The 19263-nt window shown below is 44.1% G+C and overlaps 1 protein-coding gene across 1 annotated transcript in view; it reads right to left on the reverse strand.

Annotated features, from left to right (window-relative positions):
• MYO5B (myosin VB) overlaps window positions 1-19263 on the reverse strand; it is a gene marked incomplete at its 5' end in the record, with an annotated part of 109728 nt that overhangs the window by 49367 nt on the left and 41098 nt on the right. Inside the window, 6 exon segments of the mRNA XM_044283447.1 lie at window positions 1828-1968; window positions 3463-3544; window positions 6608-6780; window positions 6782-6874; window positions 9408-9517; window positions 15272-15379. Of these exon segments, the coding sequence (XP_044139382.1) occupies window positions 1828-1968; window positions 3463-3544; window positions 6608-6780; window positions 6782-6874; window positions 9408-9517; window positions 15272-15379 (707 nt within the window).

Below are 19263 nucleotides of genomic sequence, written 5' to 3' on the forward strand. Positions count from 1 at the left end.
GTGTAGACAATTCTCTCAGACAGCATCTTCTGACCTGAGCTCCACTTCTAATAATAGAACACTCCAGGCTGATAGCTTTTATCGACATGCAACATTGTTACGAAGCCTTCAGCTGCGAGAAAGCAGTTTAACAAGCTCCGTATGCAAACCAGACTTTTTCTCCCATTGCAACAACTCATTCCCCAGCCACAACATAGGACATAGGTGCCTGATCGGCGGTGGTCCGACCACTTGGGTCCCCGCCAATAACGAGACTGCTGCTCCATTCAACTCTATGGGACTGCGGGAAAGAGACAAGTACAAGCGCTCGACTTCTGCCGCCAGCCCCATACAGCTGGATGGAGCGTTGTGGCCGGGGGAATACAAGTCGGACCTTAGGGGCTCATTTGTGAACAGATATACGGCACTTTTTGGCATATATCTGTCTCAGATTGCGGCGCAAAGTATATCTGCGCCGCTATGTGCGACTTTCCCCCCCCCCCCCACTCACGCCAGGTCTAAAAAAGGGGGTGTGACGTGGGCGTTAGGTGTAGAAAATGACCTAAATCTACGTCAGCAAGGGAGCTGGTGATGATTAAGACAAGTGTAAAGTCCAATCCTAGGTCATGTAGAGGCTGACGTAGGCGGATGGCCGCCAGCGCAGGAGGAGTGAAGACCGGCATTGATAAATGTCCCCCTGTCCAGTGGACAGAGGGTACGCCGCTGTAATGGGACCCCCCCAGTAATCACTGCCAGGGAGACAGCAGCTCATCTCGGTGTACGTGCAAAAGACCGGATGCGCGCCACGATATAAGATTCATCACAACTCTACTGGATCTGCATTAAAAAAAAACTATTAAAAACACCACAAGAAGCTACTGGTGACATCATAAAGATAAAGGGAGTCTCCGCTCGCAGCGCAGGTCATGATAAAACCAATGATAAGAGGCCCCTGATAGAAATAAAGCAACAACATGATTGTGATGAATATAATAAGTAATAAATAATAATAATAATTATATCGCATGCGCAGGATAAAGCGCCAGTGCGTATAAGGAAAAGGTGACCTCCAATGCTGTGAATACTGCACACCAGGCCGCAAATAAAGTAATAACCTCTTCCGTTTAAATGGACACAAATAAAGTCTGAAGAACGTATCCATGCCTGGCAGGGGAAGGGGTGTGGCTTACTGGAATGGGTGTGGCTTTAGACGCTAGGGCGGGGCCTAAATCATGACTTTTGTACCAAAATTGAGCCACAATTTCTGGCATAAAAACTCTGTCTCCAAGCAATATCTGGTACAGCGCCTGTTCCAGCACCACACGTATCATCCGGCCTCAGCCCCTGTGATAAGCCGCTGCAGGTCTAGACAGACGGGTAATGGATCAATCATAGACTTTTGGGGATTTTTTTTGTTTCTTATGACTATTATTCCTGCTAGAAGTTTATGGGGAAAAAAAAATAAAAAAAAGTACAGCTGGGTGTTACCAGTTGGGGTTGTGTCCAATCAGTGCTTACAGTGTCAGACTCCCAACTGGTAACACCCTGCTGGATCTTTATTCATAAACTTCTTGCAGGAATAATAGAGGAAGGGCATAACATACAGCGGTAAGAAAAGATGCCCCAGCATTGTTATTACATAAGGAATGCAAGTAGTTACTAAAACAGACAGGTCAGGAGAGGGGACGGGTCATGTATAAGCAAAGAGCAGGGTCGGAGCATGACACCGGGATTCATGCCCTGGCACCGGTCATTACACATGGCATCAGCATGGTCTGGCGTAAAGTTATGATGTGGGCACCAAGAGGGCCAATAGGTGCGAGGCACAGGGCTTAGGTAACTGCTCACCTTACACTCCTCGTCCAGAAGGTCCAGAATCCCAAGTTTGGCCTCAATCAGGTCAATGCAGGGCTGATTATCATAGAAATCGATGAGGGTCCAGGGGATCTGCTCCTTCATGTATTCCTCCTGCTCCAGTTTAAAGACGTGCTGCAAGGAAAAACACCAAAACTGGTCAATGACACCATCTTAAAGAGGATCTGGCATAAAATACTATTCCGAAACATTTTTCCTTAGAACTCTGTATAGTGCCGTTCCTCTGTTATTCTTCCTGGATACAATTTGGTAACTGGGTATTACCGTTCACTTGTGCACAGGGTGCGGGGACTGAGCGGAGCGGGGACATGCCACATGGACGAGAGGAATGGTAACACCCAGTCAATGTAATCATACATTTCCAGGGGGAATAACAGAGGGTGCAGAGTTCTAAGAAAAGATGTTCCTGAATTGTTATTTTAGGAGGAATGCATGTGTCAGGGGGATGGAGGGGTCCTATATATGGGTGATGTCCCAATCCGTAAGAAAAGCCGGGGGACAGAGTCCTGGGACCACTGGCGTCTCCAAGGTCACATAGTAGTAGGTGGTGGCTCTGTCCATGAAAATGCATGTTGGAAACTGACATTGAAGAAAGACTGAAAAAGAGGGAAGACCCCCGTCACCACATTAGGGGGTCGCCAGAAAGTCCAGACGGATCTCTCATGGACAAAAAACAAACAAAAAACAAGAGGACTAGAAAATGTGACAGTTCCAGAAATTCCGACATCGTCCCAAGATCTTGCCATTTTTTTTCCCACTTATCAGAGCAGAAGTTTGTGCTCCAGAGCTGCCCTTCCCATTAGGGTCCATTCACACGTCCGCAAAATGGATCCGCATCCGTTCCGCAATTTTGCGGAACGGGTGCAGACCCATTCATTTTCAATGGGGCTGGAATGTGCTGTCCGCATCCACATTTGCGGATCCGCACTTCCGCATCCGTGTTTCCGTTTCCGCAAAAAAATAGAACATGTCCAATTGCGGACAAGAACAGGCATATTCTATTAGTGCCGGCAATGTGCGGTCCACAAAATGCGGAATGCACATTGCCGCTTTCCGTGTTTTGCGGATCCGTGGCTCCGTGTATCCGCAAAACAGGTTGCGGACGTGTGAATGAAGCCTTACAGGTGCAAACAGGAAGCTGCAAACTTAGCCAATCATTTTTGTTTTCACTTATCAGAGCAGAAGTTTGTGCTCCAGAGCTGCCCTTCCCATCACAGGTGCAAACAGGAAGCTGCAAACTTAGCCAATCATTTTTGTTTTCACTTATCAGAGCAGAAGTTTGTGCTCCAGAGCTGCCCTTCCCATTACAGATGCAAATTTATGAAAAATCAAGGTCGCCCTCGAGCATAGACAGGCGCTGGAGCCATCTTGTGTTACCCCCATGCCCGAACACCCAGATGACAGCCGCACACAGGCCCTGTCACCAAGAAATGCAGACGCCTCTCTATAGGGTTATTACATTCAATGGAGGGAGCAGCCTCTAAAAATATAGTATTATGACAGCGCCCCCTGAAGGCAGACCTCTGCAAGGAATTTGGGCAATCAGTTGGTTATACCGTCATGGGCGTGTGCACAGGGTACAGAGGCAAGTCCTCGGAGGTCACATACCGAGTTAAACTGCTGCTGTAGCTTCTCGTTGGCATAGTTGATGCAGAACTGTTCAAAGCTGTTTATTTCGAATGTTTCGAACCTGCAAAAAAAGAACGAGAGATTCAATTCAACCAGGTCTTAATTAGATCTCCACCCAGGAAAGCTGTGTGACCACAAACATGGCTGCCACTACAGCTTACACAGGGTCTGTTGGCAAAGGATAGACAGAATATGGGAAAGGGGGACGTGTGACCGCCACCTACACGACAGGCAGACACTGTGCCAAGCGGGTGGTGAGATACATAATACTGTATATACAGCAGCTCAGAAGTATCGCATCCAATCAGATCGTCCTGATTGGACAACTCCCCTATTTCTTTCCCCCCCAACCAGTATGTGCTTGTTGTCAGTGAATGGAAACAGCTCTTGCATTAAAGCTGGTATTAGGTTAATAAAGCATAATCACTTCATAAATGAAACGTTCTACAATTTTCTAATTGACTTTATGAGTCACCATTTACAAGAGATGTGTTTGCTGTCAGTGAATGAGAACACTCTTGTATTAAAGCTGGTTTGAGGTTAATAAAACATAATCACTTAATGAAAAGTTCTACAAAGTCCCCATTTACAAGAGATGTGTTTGCTGTTAGTGAATGAGAACACTCTTGCTTCCATTCAGAGACAGTAAACCTGTCTATAGCCAGTCCTGCTCACAGCTGAGAAGTGGATACAATTGTATCCGGTCTAGACAATGCTCTGTGAGCTAAACAGCCTGGACTCCAGACTGATACATTGTAACAAACCAGCACAGTTGTATCCAGTCTAGACAATGCTCTGTGAGCTAAACAGCCTGGACTCCAGACTGATACATTGTAACAAACTAGCACAGTTGGATCCAGTGTAGACAATGCTCTGTGAGCTAAACAGCCTGGACTCTACACTGATACATTGTAACAAACCAGCACAGTTGTATCCAGTCTAGACAATGCTCTGTGAGCTAAACAGCCTGGACTCCAGACTGATACATTGTAACAAACTAGCACAGTTGGATCCAGTGTAGACAATGCTCTGTGAGCTAAACAGCCTGGACTCCAGACTGATACATTGTAACAAACCAGCACAGTTGGATCCAGTGTAGACAATGCTCTGTGAATGAAACAGCCCGGACTCCAGACTGATACATTGTAACAAACCAGCACAGCTGTATTCAGTCTAGACAATGCTCTGTGAGTGAAACAGACTCCAGACTGATACATTGTAACAAACTAGCAGAGAGATGTGTCTAGACCGGATACAATTGTATCCACTTCTCAGCTATGAGCAGGATTGGTTATAGACAGGTTTACTGTCTCTGAATGAAAGCAAGAGTGTTCTCATTCACTGACAGCAAACACATCTCTTGTAAATGGGGACTTTGTAGAACTTTTCATTTTACGAAGTGATTATGTTTTATTAACCTAAACCAGCTTTAATGCCAGAGTGTGGACAGGATTACTGCCTCTGAATGTAGACATGAATGTTCTCGTTCACTGACAGCAAACACAGATGGCAAAGAACTGAATCACAAGAAAAATATTTTTTTTGATTTATACAGAGATAAAGCTTCATATACGTAAAACCAGACAGATAACATATCACCTATCCACAGGACAGGAGACAAGTGTCTGATCGGTGGGGGTCCGACTGCTGGGACCCGTGTACCCCATTTCAAATATCCACTTCTTTACCCAGGAACCTTCCAGCAGAGCAATGCGCAGTATAATACTCATGTATAATGCTCAACCCCAACCCCCCCCCCCCCCCCCCCCCGTGACGGAATTATAAGCCGCTTTACTTTTTAGTTGCGCTCAGAGCTCAGACGCTGGAGATACTAATTGTTCTCTTATAAGTGAGAGGAAAGCGTCCATTCATCTGCTCTGAGACTCCATCGTCTCTGAGGACAATTAAGGAGCCGCAGTGCGCCCGTCGGAGCGGCGGCACAGTACAGAAGATTTACATTATCCGCTAATTTACAACCCAAGGCCGAAGCAACACAGCAGTGAAATAAACAATTCTTCATCATCTTGTCCAAAACGCCGCAAGAGACACCGCCACAACCTGGTTTTGAGCCACCACCTCTCTGTGGGTTTAAAAAAAAAAATAATTTACGATGCCTCAAATTTCTCTGCATCAATTTAAAGGGTGTGAAAACCTTTGCAACCCTCTTATCCTTCTAATGCATTCAAGCTGTAGACATTCAAAATAGCTCTGAATACAAATCTCCACTGTTCTGTGTATGCAGCTGCTATGCAGACATATGCGTCTCCATGGTTACAGACTACAAACAAACCCTGGGAGTAGTCTGATCCTGCAGTCAGGGGTTTACTCCCTTCTGTCTGCCCCTCCGTTTGATAACCTCAAGACAAAAAAAAATGAAAAAAGACAGAAAAAGTGAAAAGTTACAACGTGGGCAAGGTCAGACCACACAGAGTTATTTGTAGTCTGTAACCATGGAGACACATAGGTCTGTATAGGCGTCGTATACACACAAAATGGCTATTTGCAAAGTTGCATCATTTTTATTGTGGATGCACTGCGGCAATAAAAAGGACTCGTTGCAAAGGTATTCATACCCCTGTAAATGGTGGCCGTGCAGGGAATACTACAAATCAACAAACTGAACCGTTAATCATTATCATTAATTGTTACAACCAAGGAAGACCGGTTTAGAACACTTATACATCTCACAGATGAGGGTTTGCTACAGTTGTGTCCAGTCCACTCCGCTGCACAAATCTCTCTACTGTCCTGTTTGCTACAATGTATCAGTGTAGGGAAAACGCATCATGCGTAAAGGCCGTTTAGCTCGCTAAACGAGAAGTCTACATCTGGATGTAAAGAGTGGTTTCATTTACTGACAGCAAGCAGTGATATTGAAAATGGTTAGGAAATGACTCACTAAGTATATTAGAAAGTTGCAGAATGTTTCATTTTCTAACAAAGGGATGTTCCAGTATTTTACAATTGATGGTCGGTCCTCAGGTCAGGCCATTAATATCTGATGGGTGGGGGTCCGACACCCAGAAAACCCCTTTACTTAAATAAAACCGGAGCTTGCCTCCATCTGGTTCCCCGTCTGATACCAGTCTTGTAGAATGATTTCTCATCACGGCGGCTCTCTTACCCGTATATATCCAGCACGCCGATGAACGAGTGCTGCTTGCTGGTGGTGTGCAGGGCTTTGTTCACATGTTGCACTATCCAGTTGAATAACTGAGCGTAGATGTGCTTGGCCAGAGCATTCCTGGCATTGAGCGCCTGTTGGACCGACATGCTCTTCACGTAAGTCTCCGACGTAGGTGACGAGCTTTCGGTGGCACAGCCAGTGCTCCATCTGGTCGTGCTCCACCCCGAGCAGTGTACAGAAGTGGTTAAGACTCTTGTCTCCTTTCTAGGAAAAATGAAACAGTAAAGGGTTAATGTAAATGTCCTGGGGAAGGGGGGGGGGGGTGTCTCTCATATAGGACCTACAGTAACGAGCTCTGTCTTGCAATAAGATGCAAATCTTTATTAATGTTACATGACCAAGGTTTATATGCTATGGTTTCAAAGATCTCTGTCTGCTGTCAGTGAATGGGGACAAAACCTGTTCTGGTCATGTAACGGCTTAAAGATGCACTGCATTGCTAGACATCACCAGGACAGACCCTCAACCTTCGAAAGCAGTCACTGACAGCAAGCAGAGATCTTGATAACAGGGAACTGAGACACAAAGCTGCATAACATGTCGTACCCCTTTGAGCATGTCTCGCGGCTATGTAAAGAACTGGTTTCTCAGGCTAATGTGCCGCACTGGGAGCCATCACTGGCAGCCGCAGGGCAATGCTATGGGCCAGAACAGGATGCATCGCCACCAGACTTCCATTGCTGTGCCCAGGCGCCGTGTACTAAGCCTGTGATCTGAGTGTGTACAAACAGGTCAGTCCTGTGGCGCTCACCGCCTGCGAGATTAAGCCACGTACTGTAATGTACCACGGACCGAAGACATTCCACGGGTTCAATGTATCAGAAAGGACTGGATTATGCCTAGGGCAACAGGGCCCCGCCATCTAGTGATCACCATCTACACCGCTACAACCACAGCCAATCAGAACCATACCTGCAACGGCCAAGAGGCTTGGAGCGCAGCATTATTAGTTAGCACTCAATGGCAGTGTACATAATGTAGCATATGGACTGTATGGCGTGACAGTGTCCAAAGGTTAAAATTATTTACATTTCTCAATCACAAAAATGCAATGTTTTGTCTCATGAAGGGCGGTTCTCAACGTGCTTGAGAAGGGCCCCTACGTGGGTGGAAACACTATGTGGCGCTAATAGAGGACAACGTTATTTGTGCAGTATACGGCAGTGGTCTCAGGCTCTGTGCAGACCGCGTTTCAGACTTCCATTGAAATATACATAAGGATTTCCAAATGATTTTCGATATTTGACACTATATAGTCATACAGTACTCACAGTACCCACTATATAGCCGTACAGTACCCACAGTAACCACTATATAGCCATACAGTACCCACTATATAGCCATACAGTACCCACAGTACCCACTATATAGCCATACAGTACCCACAGTACCCACTATATAGCCATACAGTACCCACTATATAGCCATACAGTACCCACAGTACCCACTATATAGCCATACAGTACCCACTATATAGCCATACAGTACCCACTATATAGCCATACAGTACCCACAGTACCCACTATATAGCCATACAGTACCCACAGTACCCACTATATAGCCATACAGTACCCACTATATAGCCATACAGTACCCACAGTACCCACTATATAGCCATACAGTACCCACTATATAGCCATACAGTACCCACTATATAGCCATACAGTACCCACTATATAGCCATACAGTACCCACAGTACCCACTATATAGCCATACAGTACCCACAATACCCACTATATAGCCATACAGTACCCACTATATAGCCATACAGTACCCACAGTAACCACTATTATAGCCATACAGTACCCACCATATAGCCATACAGTACCCATAGTACCCACTATATAGCCATACAGTACCCACTATATAGCCATACAGTACCCACAGTACCCACTATATAGCCATACAGTATCCACAGTACCCACTATATAGCCATACAGTACCCACTATATAGCCATACAGTACCCACAGTAACCACTATATAGCCATACAGTACCCATAGTACCAACTATATAGCCGTACAGTACCCACTATATAGCCATACAGTACCCACAGTACCCACTATATAACCGTACAGTACCCACAGTAACCACTATATAGCCATACAGTACCAACTATATAGCCATACAGTACCCATAGTACCCACTATATAGCCATACAGTACCAACTATATAGCCGTACAGTACCCACAGTACCAACTATATAGCCGTACAGTACCCACAGTACCCACTATATAGCCATACAGTACCCACAGTAACCACTATATAGCCATACAGTACCCACTATATAGCCATAAAGTACTCACAGTAACCACTATATAGCCATACAGTACCAACTATATAGCCATAAAGTACTCACAGTAACCACTATATATAGCCATACAGTACCTAGAGTACCCACTATATAGCCATAAAGTACTCACAGTAACCACTATATAGCCATACAGTACCCACAGTAACCACTATATATAGCCATAAAGTACTCACAGTAACCACTATATAGCCGTACGGTAGTATGCATCCACCATCAGCTGCAAAAAGTATACCACGCGGTATAAATTAATTAGCAGAGGCCGACTGTATAGGAAAGTGCAGTCGGCTTCACTTCTGCTGCAATACCACATATGGACAGGTGGGGCGCTATTTCTAGAAGAAAGCAGCCATGTTTTACTTACCCTGTACAACTCTATTATTCCCTATGGCCCTAACAAGAAGCTGATAATTATATATTCCTTACCGACAAGCTGCTGGATTCGCCGTCCCGCTCCGAGGAGATCTCTATGTTCCCCAAGTGCAGAATGGAAGCGATGATCCTAAAAATGCTCATCTGGTGAGACTCCTTCACTCCTGGTAAGACAGAAACACAGCGGGGTCATGGACTGCAGCATAACCAGTCATCCAGGGCTCATCATGGAGACAAGCATCAGCCCCGAGGCCTCCCCCATGTGCAGGGCGCTATATGGCAGGGATGCTCAACCTGCGGCTCTCCAGAACTACAACTCCCACCATGCCCTGCTGTAGGCAATCTGTGCATGCTGGGATTTGGAGTTTTGCAACAGCTGGAGAGCCGCAGGTTGGCCATCCCTGCTATATGGCAACACACATACCACAGGTACTCTGCGTGTCGCCATACAATGCTCTGTGAGAGGTATTCTCCGCTAGAAGCAATGCCACAGGATCACAGGCATAAGGTGGTAACGTACGGCACTGTGCACCCCTATGGGTGCGCTATTACATGTCCAAATAACATGGAGCCATAATAAGTGTGTGTGCACGAGGCCTAAATGCTCAAACCCACTGTGTCAGGTGCCTCCATCTGCATTTCTGCATCAGTTGCCCATCTGTGCAGCATTTTTCACTCCCCCCATTAAAGCTCTTTGGCTAATGGCGTCCTGTGCTGCTTGGGTGCAAGAAGTGACATGCGAGTCCGAATAGGACTTACTCTACAGAAGATGTCCAACAAGTAGTAAAACACTCTAGAAGAATAAGGTCTATAGTTTCAATATATATTCTGCTCTATTCACACCCAAAGCTGCATACCAAAATTCTTCTGCTCTCCGGTTAGGTCTTAGCATGACCTCACGAGACCTCATGCTGGCTAAGCGTTTTTGCGGAGTATTCCCTGCTGTGAAGAGATGTCCCATTTACACTGGGAATTTTCGGTGGGTGCTGATGGACTCAGCGCAGCTTTGGATGTGACTAGAGCAGTGGAGTAAAACCTGCACCGGATGATGCAACGTGTAGCATCTGTTACAATCTCCACCTAGGGAACTGCTGCAGAGCTTTTGAAGCAACTTTGCATGCAGTCCTATAATGGGACTGACTGGTTTGTGCATGCAGCTCCTATGCAGACCCATCTACTACTGGCCATAGGTTATGGAGAAAGTAGACAGAGAGAGGAGTAACACGTGACTGCAGCCTCCGACTACACACTCTGTAGTCTGTAACCATGGCAACACATCAGGTCCGCATGGAAGCTGTCTACACAAAACGATATGACATTTTGTAGCGACGTCCATTTGCAAATTTGTTTTATTGTCTATTTTAGATGAGAAATATCTACGTTCCCCATAAGAAACCGACAATACTAAGGTTCACAACGCCAATGATTAGAGCTGGAGCGGAAACATCAAACTGAAGAAAAGTGAATATTGATTACAACATGAGCTGAAAAATTCATTATAACTTGAGCTTCCACCAATGCAATGGGGTCTTCCATCATTGCTGACAGTTTCCAATCAGCCCTCGGTAAGATAAACAGTTTGCCGAACGCTGTCTAATTAACGGGCGTCATTAATGGGGTTATATATTTTCTTAAGAAGGAAGAAAGAGAAATGTATTGAGCTGCACTCTTCCGAGGGTAACGGGCGAGCAACTGTCTTGTGTACAGGCGGGCGTCCTGACTTTAGGGAAAGTAGGATCAGGCATGTTGGACTTTAATATGCCCAATCCTTTGTTCTCAATGGCGATAAGCTGCAGCACTATTGTGAAGGGACAAATCCTGCAATTCAGCAACGAAGAGGCTGCAGCCCGAACCACCCCCAAGGTCTTAAGTGCACTGTCATAAATGTTTTGCGCTCCACAAATCGCAGATCAGTAAAACACGGATTCCGGCCCAGTGCATGCCACCAATTCTTTTAACTTTTGCAGAAATGTCCTATCCTTGTCCGCAAAATAGACAAGAATAGGACAAGTTCTATTTTTTTGCAGGGTGCGGAGCGGACTTACGGATGTGGACAGCACACGGTGTGCTGTACGCATCTTTTGCGGCCCCACTCAGATGAATGATTCTGCATCCGAGCCGCAAAAATACGGATGGGATGCAGACCGAAACCATGGCCGTGTGCATAAGCCCTGTGCATTAGCATATCCACTGACCAGCGGGAGTCCGACTGCTGGGACCCGCACAATCCTCAGAATGGAGAAGAAAAAACTTTTTGTTCATTTAAAAACGATAACTGGACTGCGCCAATTTTTTGGAAGGATTTTTTTGTTTTTTCCTCTCCGCCTTCCATGATTTTTTTTACTCTTCCATTGACATAACCGTATGAGGGCTTATATTTAGCGGTACAAGTTGTATTTTTAATGGCACCATTTCATTTACCATATCTTGTACTGAAAAATGTGAAAAAAAAGTCTTTGTCGAGTAAATTTAAAAAAATATGCAATTCTGCCATGTTTTTTTGGGTTTTGGTTTTATGGCACTCGCTATGCACCTAAAATGACAAGAAAACCTTATTCTGCGAGGTCAGTACGATTACGATGATGACAAATTGATATGGTTTTTACTATGTTTTACTACTTAAATATTTTTATTTTTAAATTGCCATATAAAACAAACAAAAAAAAAAACCGCCATATTCTGGCCCTCATAACTTGTTTATAACTCCCTCTACAGAGCTGTTTGAGGGTTTGTTTTTGTGGGACGAGCTGTAGTTTTTACTGGCATCATTTTGAGTTACATACGACTTGCTGATTACGTTTTATTATATATTGGGGGGCGATGGACAAGGTGACCATAAAATGGCGAATCGCACATTTTTTTTTTTTTCATTACGGCATTCACAGTGCAGGAAAAATATTTTTTATATTTTAATAGCTTGGACATTTTTAGACGTGGCGATACGATTATGTTTATTGTTTTTATTGTTTCTTTTTAAATGCAAAATTAGATAAAAAAATATAATGTTAGGGGAACCTGAATATGCGATCCTCTGACTGCACCACAGACTGCAGGGATTAACAAGCACCTTAGGGCTCGTTCACACGACCGTTGGTGTCCCGCTGCCGTATAGCGGAACGCATTTGCGGATACGCAATACACCGGCTCCGTTCAGTCGTTATTCCGCATCACGGATGCGGACCCATTCATTTCAATGGGTCCGCAAATCGGGAGATGCGGAACGGAAGAACGGAACACTACGGAGTGCTTTCTGGGGTTCCGTGCCTCCGCATCGCAAAAAGATAGAACTTGCTCTATCTTTTTGCGGAACGGAGGGATCGCGGACCCATTCAAGTGAATAGGTCTGCGATCCCCATGCACCTGCCCCATGGAAGGTGCCCGTGCATTGCGGACCGCAATTTGCGGTTCACAGCACAGGCACGGGACACCAACGGTCGTGTGAACGAGCCCTTACTATGACAGGCCTGGGAGTCTTCACAAGGCTGCAGGCTGTCATAGCGACAGATCAGAGTCCGATCAGAGGAAAGATACGTTGTGGAAATAAAGTAGCACGCTAGTTATTTCTGCAAATTCTGCATGGAAAAGCCAAGGATTAGCCCCAATGAATGATAGTGGTGATAGTCCACTCGTGGATCTGCTACACTCAGAGGACTACCGCAGCAATATTACAGCAGCTTTCTCGCTGACATGTGAACAAACCCTTAGAGGACCAGTCTAACAAAGATACATTTCACAAAGTGGACATGCCCTTTAATCACCATCGCTATGGCAGCGTCCTTTATGTGTCATTATCTATTCCAGCTGGAAAACATGTTTGAATCCAGTCCAGTTTCAAAGGAAAGGACCGGCACTTCGCTGATGTAGATCACAATGTAGATTTATTCAGTCACATATTCAAATGGCATAGTGACGCGTTTCAGCACAGATGTGCTTTCATCAGACTGCATAAAACATCTTACACTCCAGCTATTTATACATAAATGAAACACAAAGGAACTGACATCATCAAAGGAGCTCCGCCTCCCTCATTAAATAAAATTCGCATATCAAATAATCGCAATGAAAAATTCGCAATTGAAATATTCGCAATTGAAAATTCGCAACTGAAAAATTCGCAACTGAAAATTCGCAATTGAAAATTCGCAAAAAACATATCCACTCTATACTGGCGAAGATTTTCAGTCACATAATCCATTCTTGCAGTGATTAATCACGCTGAAGAAAAAAAGAAATATATTTATCGGATTGCATAAGGCCGAATGCCTTATAGGAAGCAGGACACATTGTACTCACGATTGAGGCCCCTGGGCTCCATTGTCTGAAGACGATGGATCCAGTAAGCCTCTCTTTTCAATAACAATTTATTTCTGTCACCCCCTCGACGGGGTAATGATACACCTTCAATAATCTGATACCTCAACTGCGAGATGTTGTGTTTTTTATCATGAAAATGAAGGGGTATTGGGAGTAATAAATTCTGTTTACGGATAGTAGATTTGTGTTTACTTAGTCTGTCCTTCATTCTCATCGAGGTTTCCCCCACATATAGTAATCCACATGGACATTTAAGAATGTAAACCACAGATCTACTATCACAGGTGAACGTGCCCCTTATTGGAATATTTTCACCTGAGTGAGGGTGGGAAAAACATGAACCCTTTATAACGCTGGAACAATTGACACAATTTAAACAAGGAAAAGTGCCCCGTCTAGGTGTAGATAAAAAACTCTGTCCTCTTTCTATTTTATTGCTTCCCACATCCGCCCGGACTATTTTATCCCTAATATTTTCTGCCCGTTTATAGCATATCATGGGTGGCCTCTGGAACTCTCCTATCCGTGGATAGGACTTGGATAATATGTGCCAATGTTGATTAACAATAGTCCTAAGGCGCTGGGACCAGGGATGGTATTTAATCACTAAGGGGATCCTAGTTTCTTTCTTAGTTCTATCTGGTGGTGTAATCTCAGCTTTATTACGCTGTATTTTCAATAAATCAGGGGGGGTAGCCTCGCTCTCTAAATTTATTAGTCATATCGTCTAATCTTGTTTGACACATATCCCTATCACTAACGATCCGTCTAACCCTCTGGTATTGGGAATAAGGGATAGATTCCTTGATGGTTGCTGGGTGACTACTTGAAAAGGACAGCAAACTGTTCCTATCCGTTGGTTTCACGAATAAATCCGTCTGTATTTTACCTTCTTTGTCCCTAGTCACCCAGGTATTCAAAAAGGAAATTTTATCAGAACTATGGTGTACAGTGAATTTAAGTTCATCCCAGATGGAATTTAAATACGTGGTAAATTCCATAAGGGATCGGACGTCGCCCCGCCATACGCAAAAAATATTGTCGATAAATCGACGCCAAAATATGCAATGTTGATGATATAGAGGGCTAGAGTAAACAAATTGACACTCGAAAAAAGCCATATATGTATTTGCGTATGGCGGCGTGACGTTCGATCCCATCGCGGTCCCACGGCACTGCTGGTAAAAAGAATCTTGAAACAAAAAATAATTTTGCTCAAGAACTATTTTCAAAAGTTCCAGAAAAAATTCCCTTTCTGCCTTTTTGTATGTGCTTGTGCCTAAGAGACCCGCGACTGCATTGATTCCCTTTTCATGAATAATAGATGTATAAAGGCTGCACACGTCTAAAGTGACGAATATGCAGCCTTCATCCACCTGGAGAGAGCTAATTTCAGATAGAAAGTGGCCAGTATCTCGAATATACGATGGTGCTAGTTTAGTTAGAGGGGTTAATACCCTCTCCAGAAAAATAGCTGGATTTGAAAGTATGGAGTCGGTGGACGCCACTATCGGGCGACCTGGTGGATTAATTAGTGACGTATGCAGATCACCAACCAAGACCCTCAAATCTTCCTGATAAAGGCCCTGAAATGCAGTCCTTACCCAGAAGAGTGAACGCCTGCCTGGTCTTCTCAAAGTCATCGGCATCATCCACCCCATCGATGGCGATGTCTCCTCCCTGTGAGGTGTAGAAGAATTCCTCGGCTTGTGCTGAAAAAATAAATAAAAATAATTGCAGGAGGAAAAGGTGAAATAAAACGGCAAAGTCCAAGCTGGTAACTACTGGTGTCAACTTTTCATTGCTGTAATCACATCAGTCCCTGTCCCTATTGAGGGACAGAATCTAAATTTCAAACCAAGGCCTCTTTCACACAACAGCACACAGACCCATTGACATTAAGCCTTTCGGGACACGGCCTAATTTTTTTATTTTTTCATTTTCATTTTTCCTTCCTAGCCTTCCAAGAGCCATCATTTTTCCCCCCGTTTTTTGCTCACATACATAGCCATACAAGGGCTTGTTTTTTTGTATTTGTAAAAGGCACCATGTATTTTACCATAGCTTGTACTAGAAAATGGGAAAAATATTCTTTGTGCGGTGAAAATGGCAAAAATGGCAATTCTGCTAAGGTTTTGACGCCGTTCACCATGCATTAAAAATAACATGACAACTTTATTCTGCGGGGCAGTATATGTACGGAAATACCAAATTTATATACTTCTAAAAAAAACATTATTTTTTTTGCATTTTTCTTTCTATATGTCTACAGAGCAGAACAAGGGGTTGTTTTTGTGCGGTGAGCTCTAGTTTTAATATTTTTTGATTAGCTTTTATTCATAATTTTTTTTGGGGGGGAGGGAATGGACTTTCATTTTCATTTCTTTTCCATTCTGGGCTTTCACCATGCAGGAAAACTATTTTTAGATTTTAATAGTTCTGACATTTTTGGAGGCGGCGATACCTGCTATGTTTATTTATCTTTTATTGTTTATTTTCATATGTAAAATTGGGAAAGGAGGTGATCTAAATTTTTATTATTTTTGTGTTTTTCAATTCATAGTCCCCTTGGGGGACTTGAACATGCGATCTTCTGATGGAATACTCTTGCAGTCTATGGGATACTGACACTATGCTTGAGAAGCCTTGCCTCATGCATGGCTTTTCAGGTACTTCGCCCTAAAAACCCTAAGACCTATGCCAATGTCCCAGGCTGTCATCGCAACTGATCAGAGCCTCATGATTTTGCCATAGCGGCTCCGATCGGAAGGTAGAGGGAGCCCCCTCCCTCTGCCTAACCCTACAGATGCTGTGATTGCTAGGTTAAATGACTAGGATCGGTGTCATCGCCGATCTCAGTCATTGCTCTATGCCCATATATGAAGCAGCCTCCATACACTTACACTGTACCACGACTTAACTGTGCGTCGTGGTGTTTGTACAGGTTAATGTGTTTATTCACACAGCAGTGGTTTTCCACTGAGCACGGGTCAGTGGAAGAACCATGGAGACAGATGCCACTTTGGTCTGTGATGTGGAACAAGCACACCCATGGAAATCTATTAGTCCATGAAAACCACTGATGGAGTCTGTGTTGTGCCAGTGATTTTCAAGGACCGTTGGAAGGCGATGTGCTGGAAACTAATTTTCAGCCTTAGCAGTGCACGTGGAAAACGGACATCTTCACGGATGAACCACTGACCATCTGGGCACAGATGCCATCACGGACACTGACGTGTGAAAGAGGGCTAACCTCTAAGGCTACTTTCACACTCGCGTTTGTAATTCCGGTATTGAGACTTGGCAGAGGATCTCAATACCGGAATTAAACTGATCCATTTTGATTTAAAATCAAAACGGAAAAACAGATGAGTCACTAAATACATTGAAAGTCAATGGGTGATGGATCTGTTTTTTTAGGCTCCTAGAGCCGCTGGCTGCTCCTATGTACATGGACACAGTTTTAGGAATGACATAATGTTTCCTTCGAGATGAGATAAAATGTTGCTTGGAGAACAGCACCAGGATCGGAGCTGTGGAGACTCCTCCAGAAGTTCCTATTTTTCTTCAGTGTCGCTCGAGACCAGGTTTAATTGATGAATAATTGTATACTTCTTCATTCTCGGTTCTCTTATCTTTTATGTAATTACAGCGTTTATCTCATATTACGTGGATTAATGCAGAGAGTAGGTGCGAAGCTAAGAGCCTCAGATAAGTGGGGATAATGACAGAGGGCGAGGAAAGAATTAGATCCGATAAAATTATATGATAAGTAGTTTAAGTTTGGAGAGAGTCCATAAAGGTCTCACTAGGATAGGTTTTCTGACATCTCCCAGACCTGATGGGAGGGAAAATTATGTCCTTCAAGCCTTTCGACCTCTGCAACTCCTTAGAACGGAGGTTGTCCCCAGGTGGGATATAATGGCCGACCCCAGGAGAAGCCAAAACAAAGTAGCAGGGAACAATCCTGACAGTTACGCCATCCTTCTCTCCTTCTATAGAGGATAGGAGCAGGGCAGACATACCAGATGTTCAGATGTACATGGGCCTCGGAAGTAAGGTGGTCTAAGGCTACTTTCACATCTATGGTTTTGTTTTCCAAACCGGAGAAAAACGGTTCCGTTTGATTAAATGCACCAGGACGCATCCATTCCGTTAGGATGCGGTTATATTAAATCGAAACGGAACAAACCGGATCTGGCATTAAAGTCATTGTAAGTCAATGGGTGATGGATTCAGTTTTTTCAAATCTGAAAAAACCCCAGATCCGGCACTATTGACTAAGGCTACTTTCACACTTGTGGCAGAGTGATCCGTCGCCGCAACTGCCTGCCGGCAAAACGTATGCCAACTGATGGCATTTGTAAGACTGATCAGCATCCTGTTCAGTCTTAAAAATGCCTGATCAGTCAGAAAAATGGATTGAAATGCTGGATCAGTCTTTCCGGTGTCATCCGGCAAAACAGATCCGGCATTTATTTTTTTAACCTTTTTTTTCGGTGTGTGCATGCGCAGACTGGAAGGACGGATCCGGCATTTTGAATCGGCAGTAATACATTCCTATGGGAAAAAAGGCATTCAAGCATGTCTTCAGTTTTTTTGGCCGGAGATAAAACCGTAGCATGCTGCGGTTTTATCTTTTGCCTGATCAGTCAAAACGACTGAACGGAAGACATTCTGATGCCTCCTGAACGGATTACTCTCCATTCAGAATACATAGGGATATGCCTGATCAGTTCTTTTCCGGTATTGAGCCCTTTTGATGGAACTCTATGGCGAAAAGAAAAACACAAGTGTGAAAGTACCTTACAGTATCTTTTTTTCCAACACATTTTATTTGGGTTTTATTGAAGTTATTTCCACAGAAATCATCCATGAAACACAGTCCAATCACATATCATATGAGGTGAAAAGAGCAGGGTCATAAATAAAAAGAGCCAGAAAACAGGTAACATTAGCACCTGTGGAGTTAGGGATGAGCAAACTTCACGGGTCCGCGTTCAGCCTTCAGCTGTGAAGGAATTCCAGTATGGATTCCGTTATAACGAAATTCGTAGACGAAATGCAAAACGGAAGCCTTTAAGCCTTTCCATTTTGCATTCCGTCAAAATAGAAGTCTATGGCCAAGCATAACGAATCAGTCCTGGTTTCCGTTATGCAGGATGGTAAACAAAGTCCTGCATAACGGAAACCAGACGGATCCGTTATGCTTGGCCATAGACTTCTATTATGACGGAATGCAAAATGGAAAGGCTTAAAGGCTTCCGTTTTGCATTTCGTCGACGAATCCATATCGGAATTAGTTCACAGCCTGAACGCCGATCCCGAACCTGTAAAGTTTGGGTTCGCTCATCCCTAGTCTGGAGGTATCCCCCCTTTACCCGAGGATGATAATGATACTGACTAGCTATGTAATAAGGAAATGCGGTCCCTGAGAATCTCATGGGTCATCTGTGATAAAGTAATGGACCTAAGGCCCCCTTCAAGTTTTCGGTTAAATACCATTGAGTACATTGAAACGGATCCATTAGGTATTGGATCTCCTCCGCATTGAGAGCCCTAATAATAAAGGGCCTCCATTTTGCCAAAAATTTGG

The sequence above is a fragment of the Bufo gargarizans genome, chromosome 1, assembly GCF_014858855.1.
Source record: "Bufo gargarizans isolate SCDJY-AF-19 chromosome 1, ASM1485885v1, whole genome shotgun sequence".
In the NCBI taxonomy this organism is placed as follows: Eukaryota; Metazoa; Chordata; class Amphibia; order Anura; family Bufonidae; genus Bufo; species Bufo gargarizans.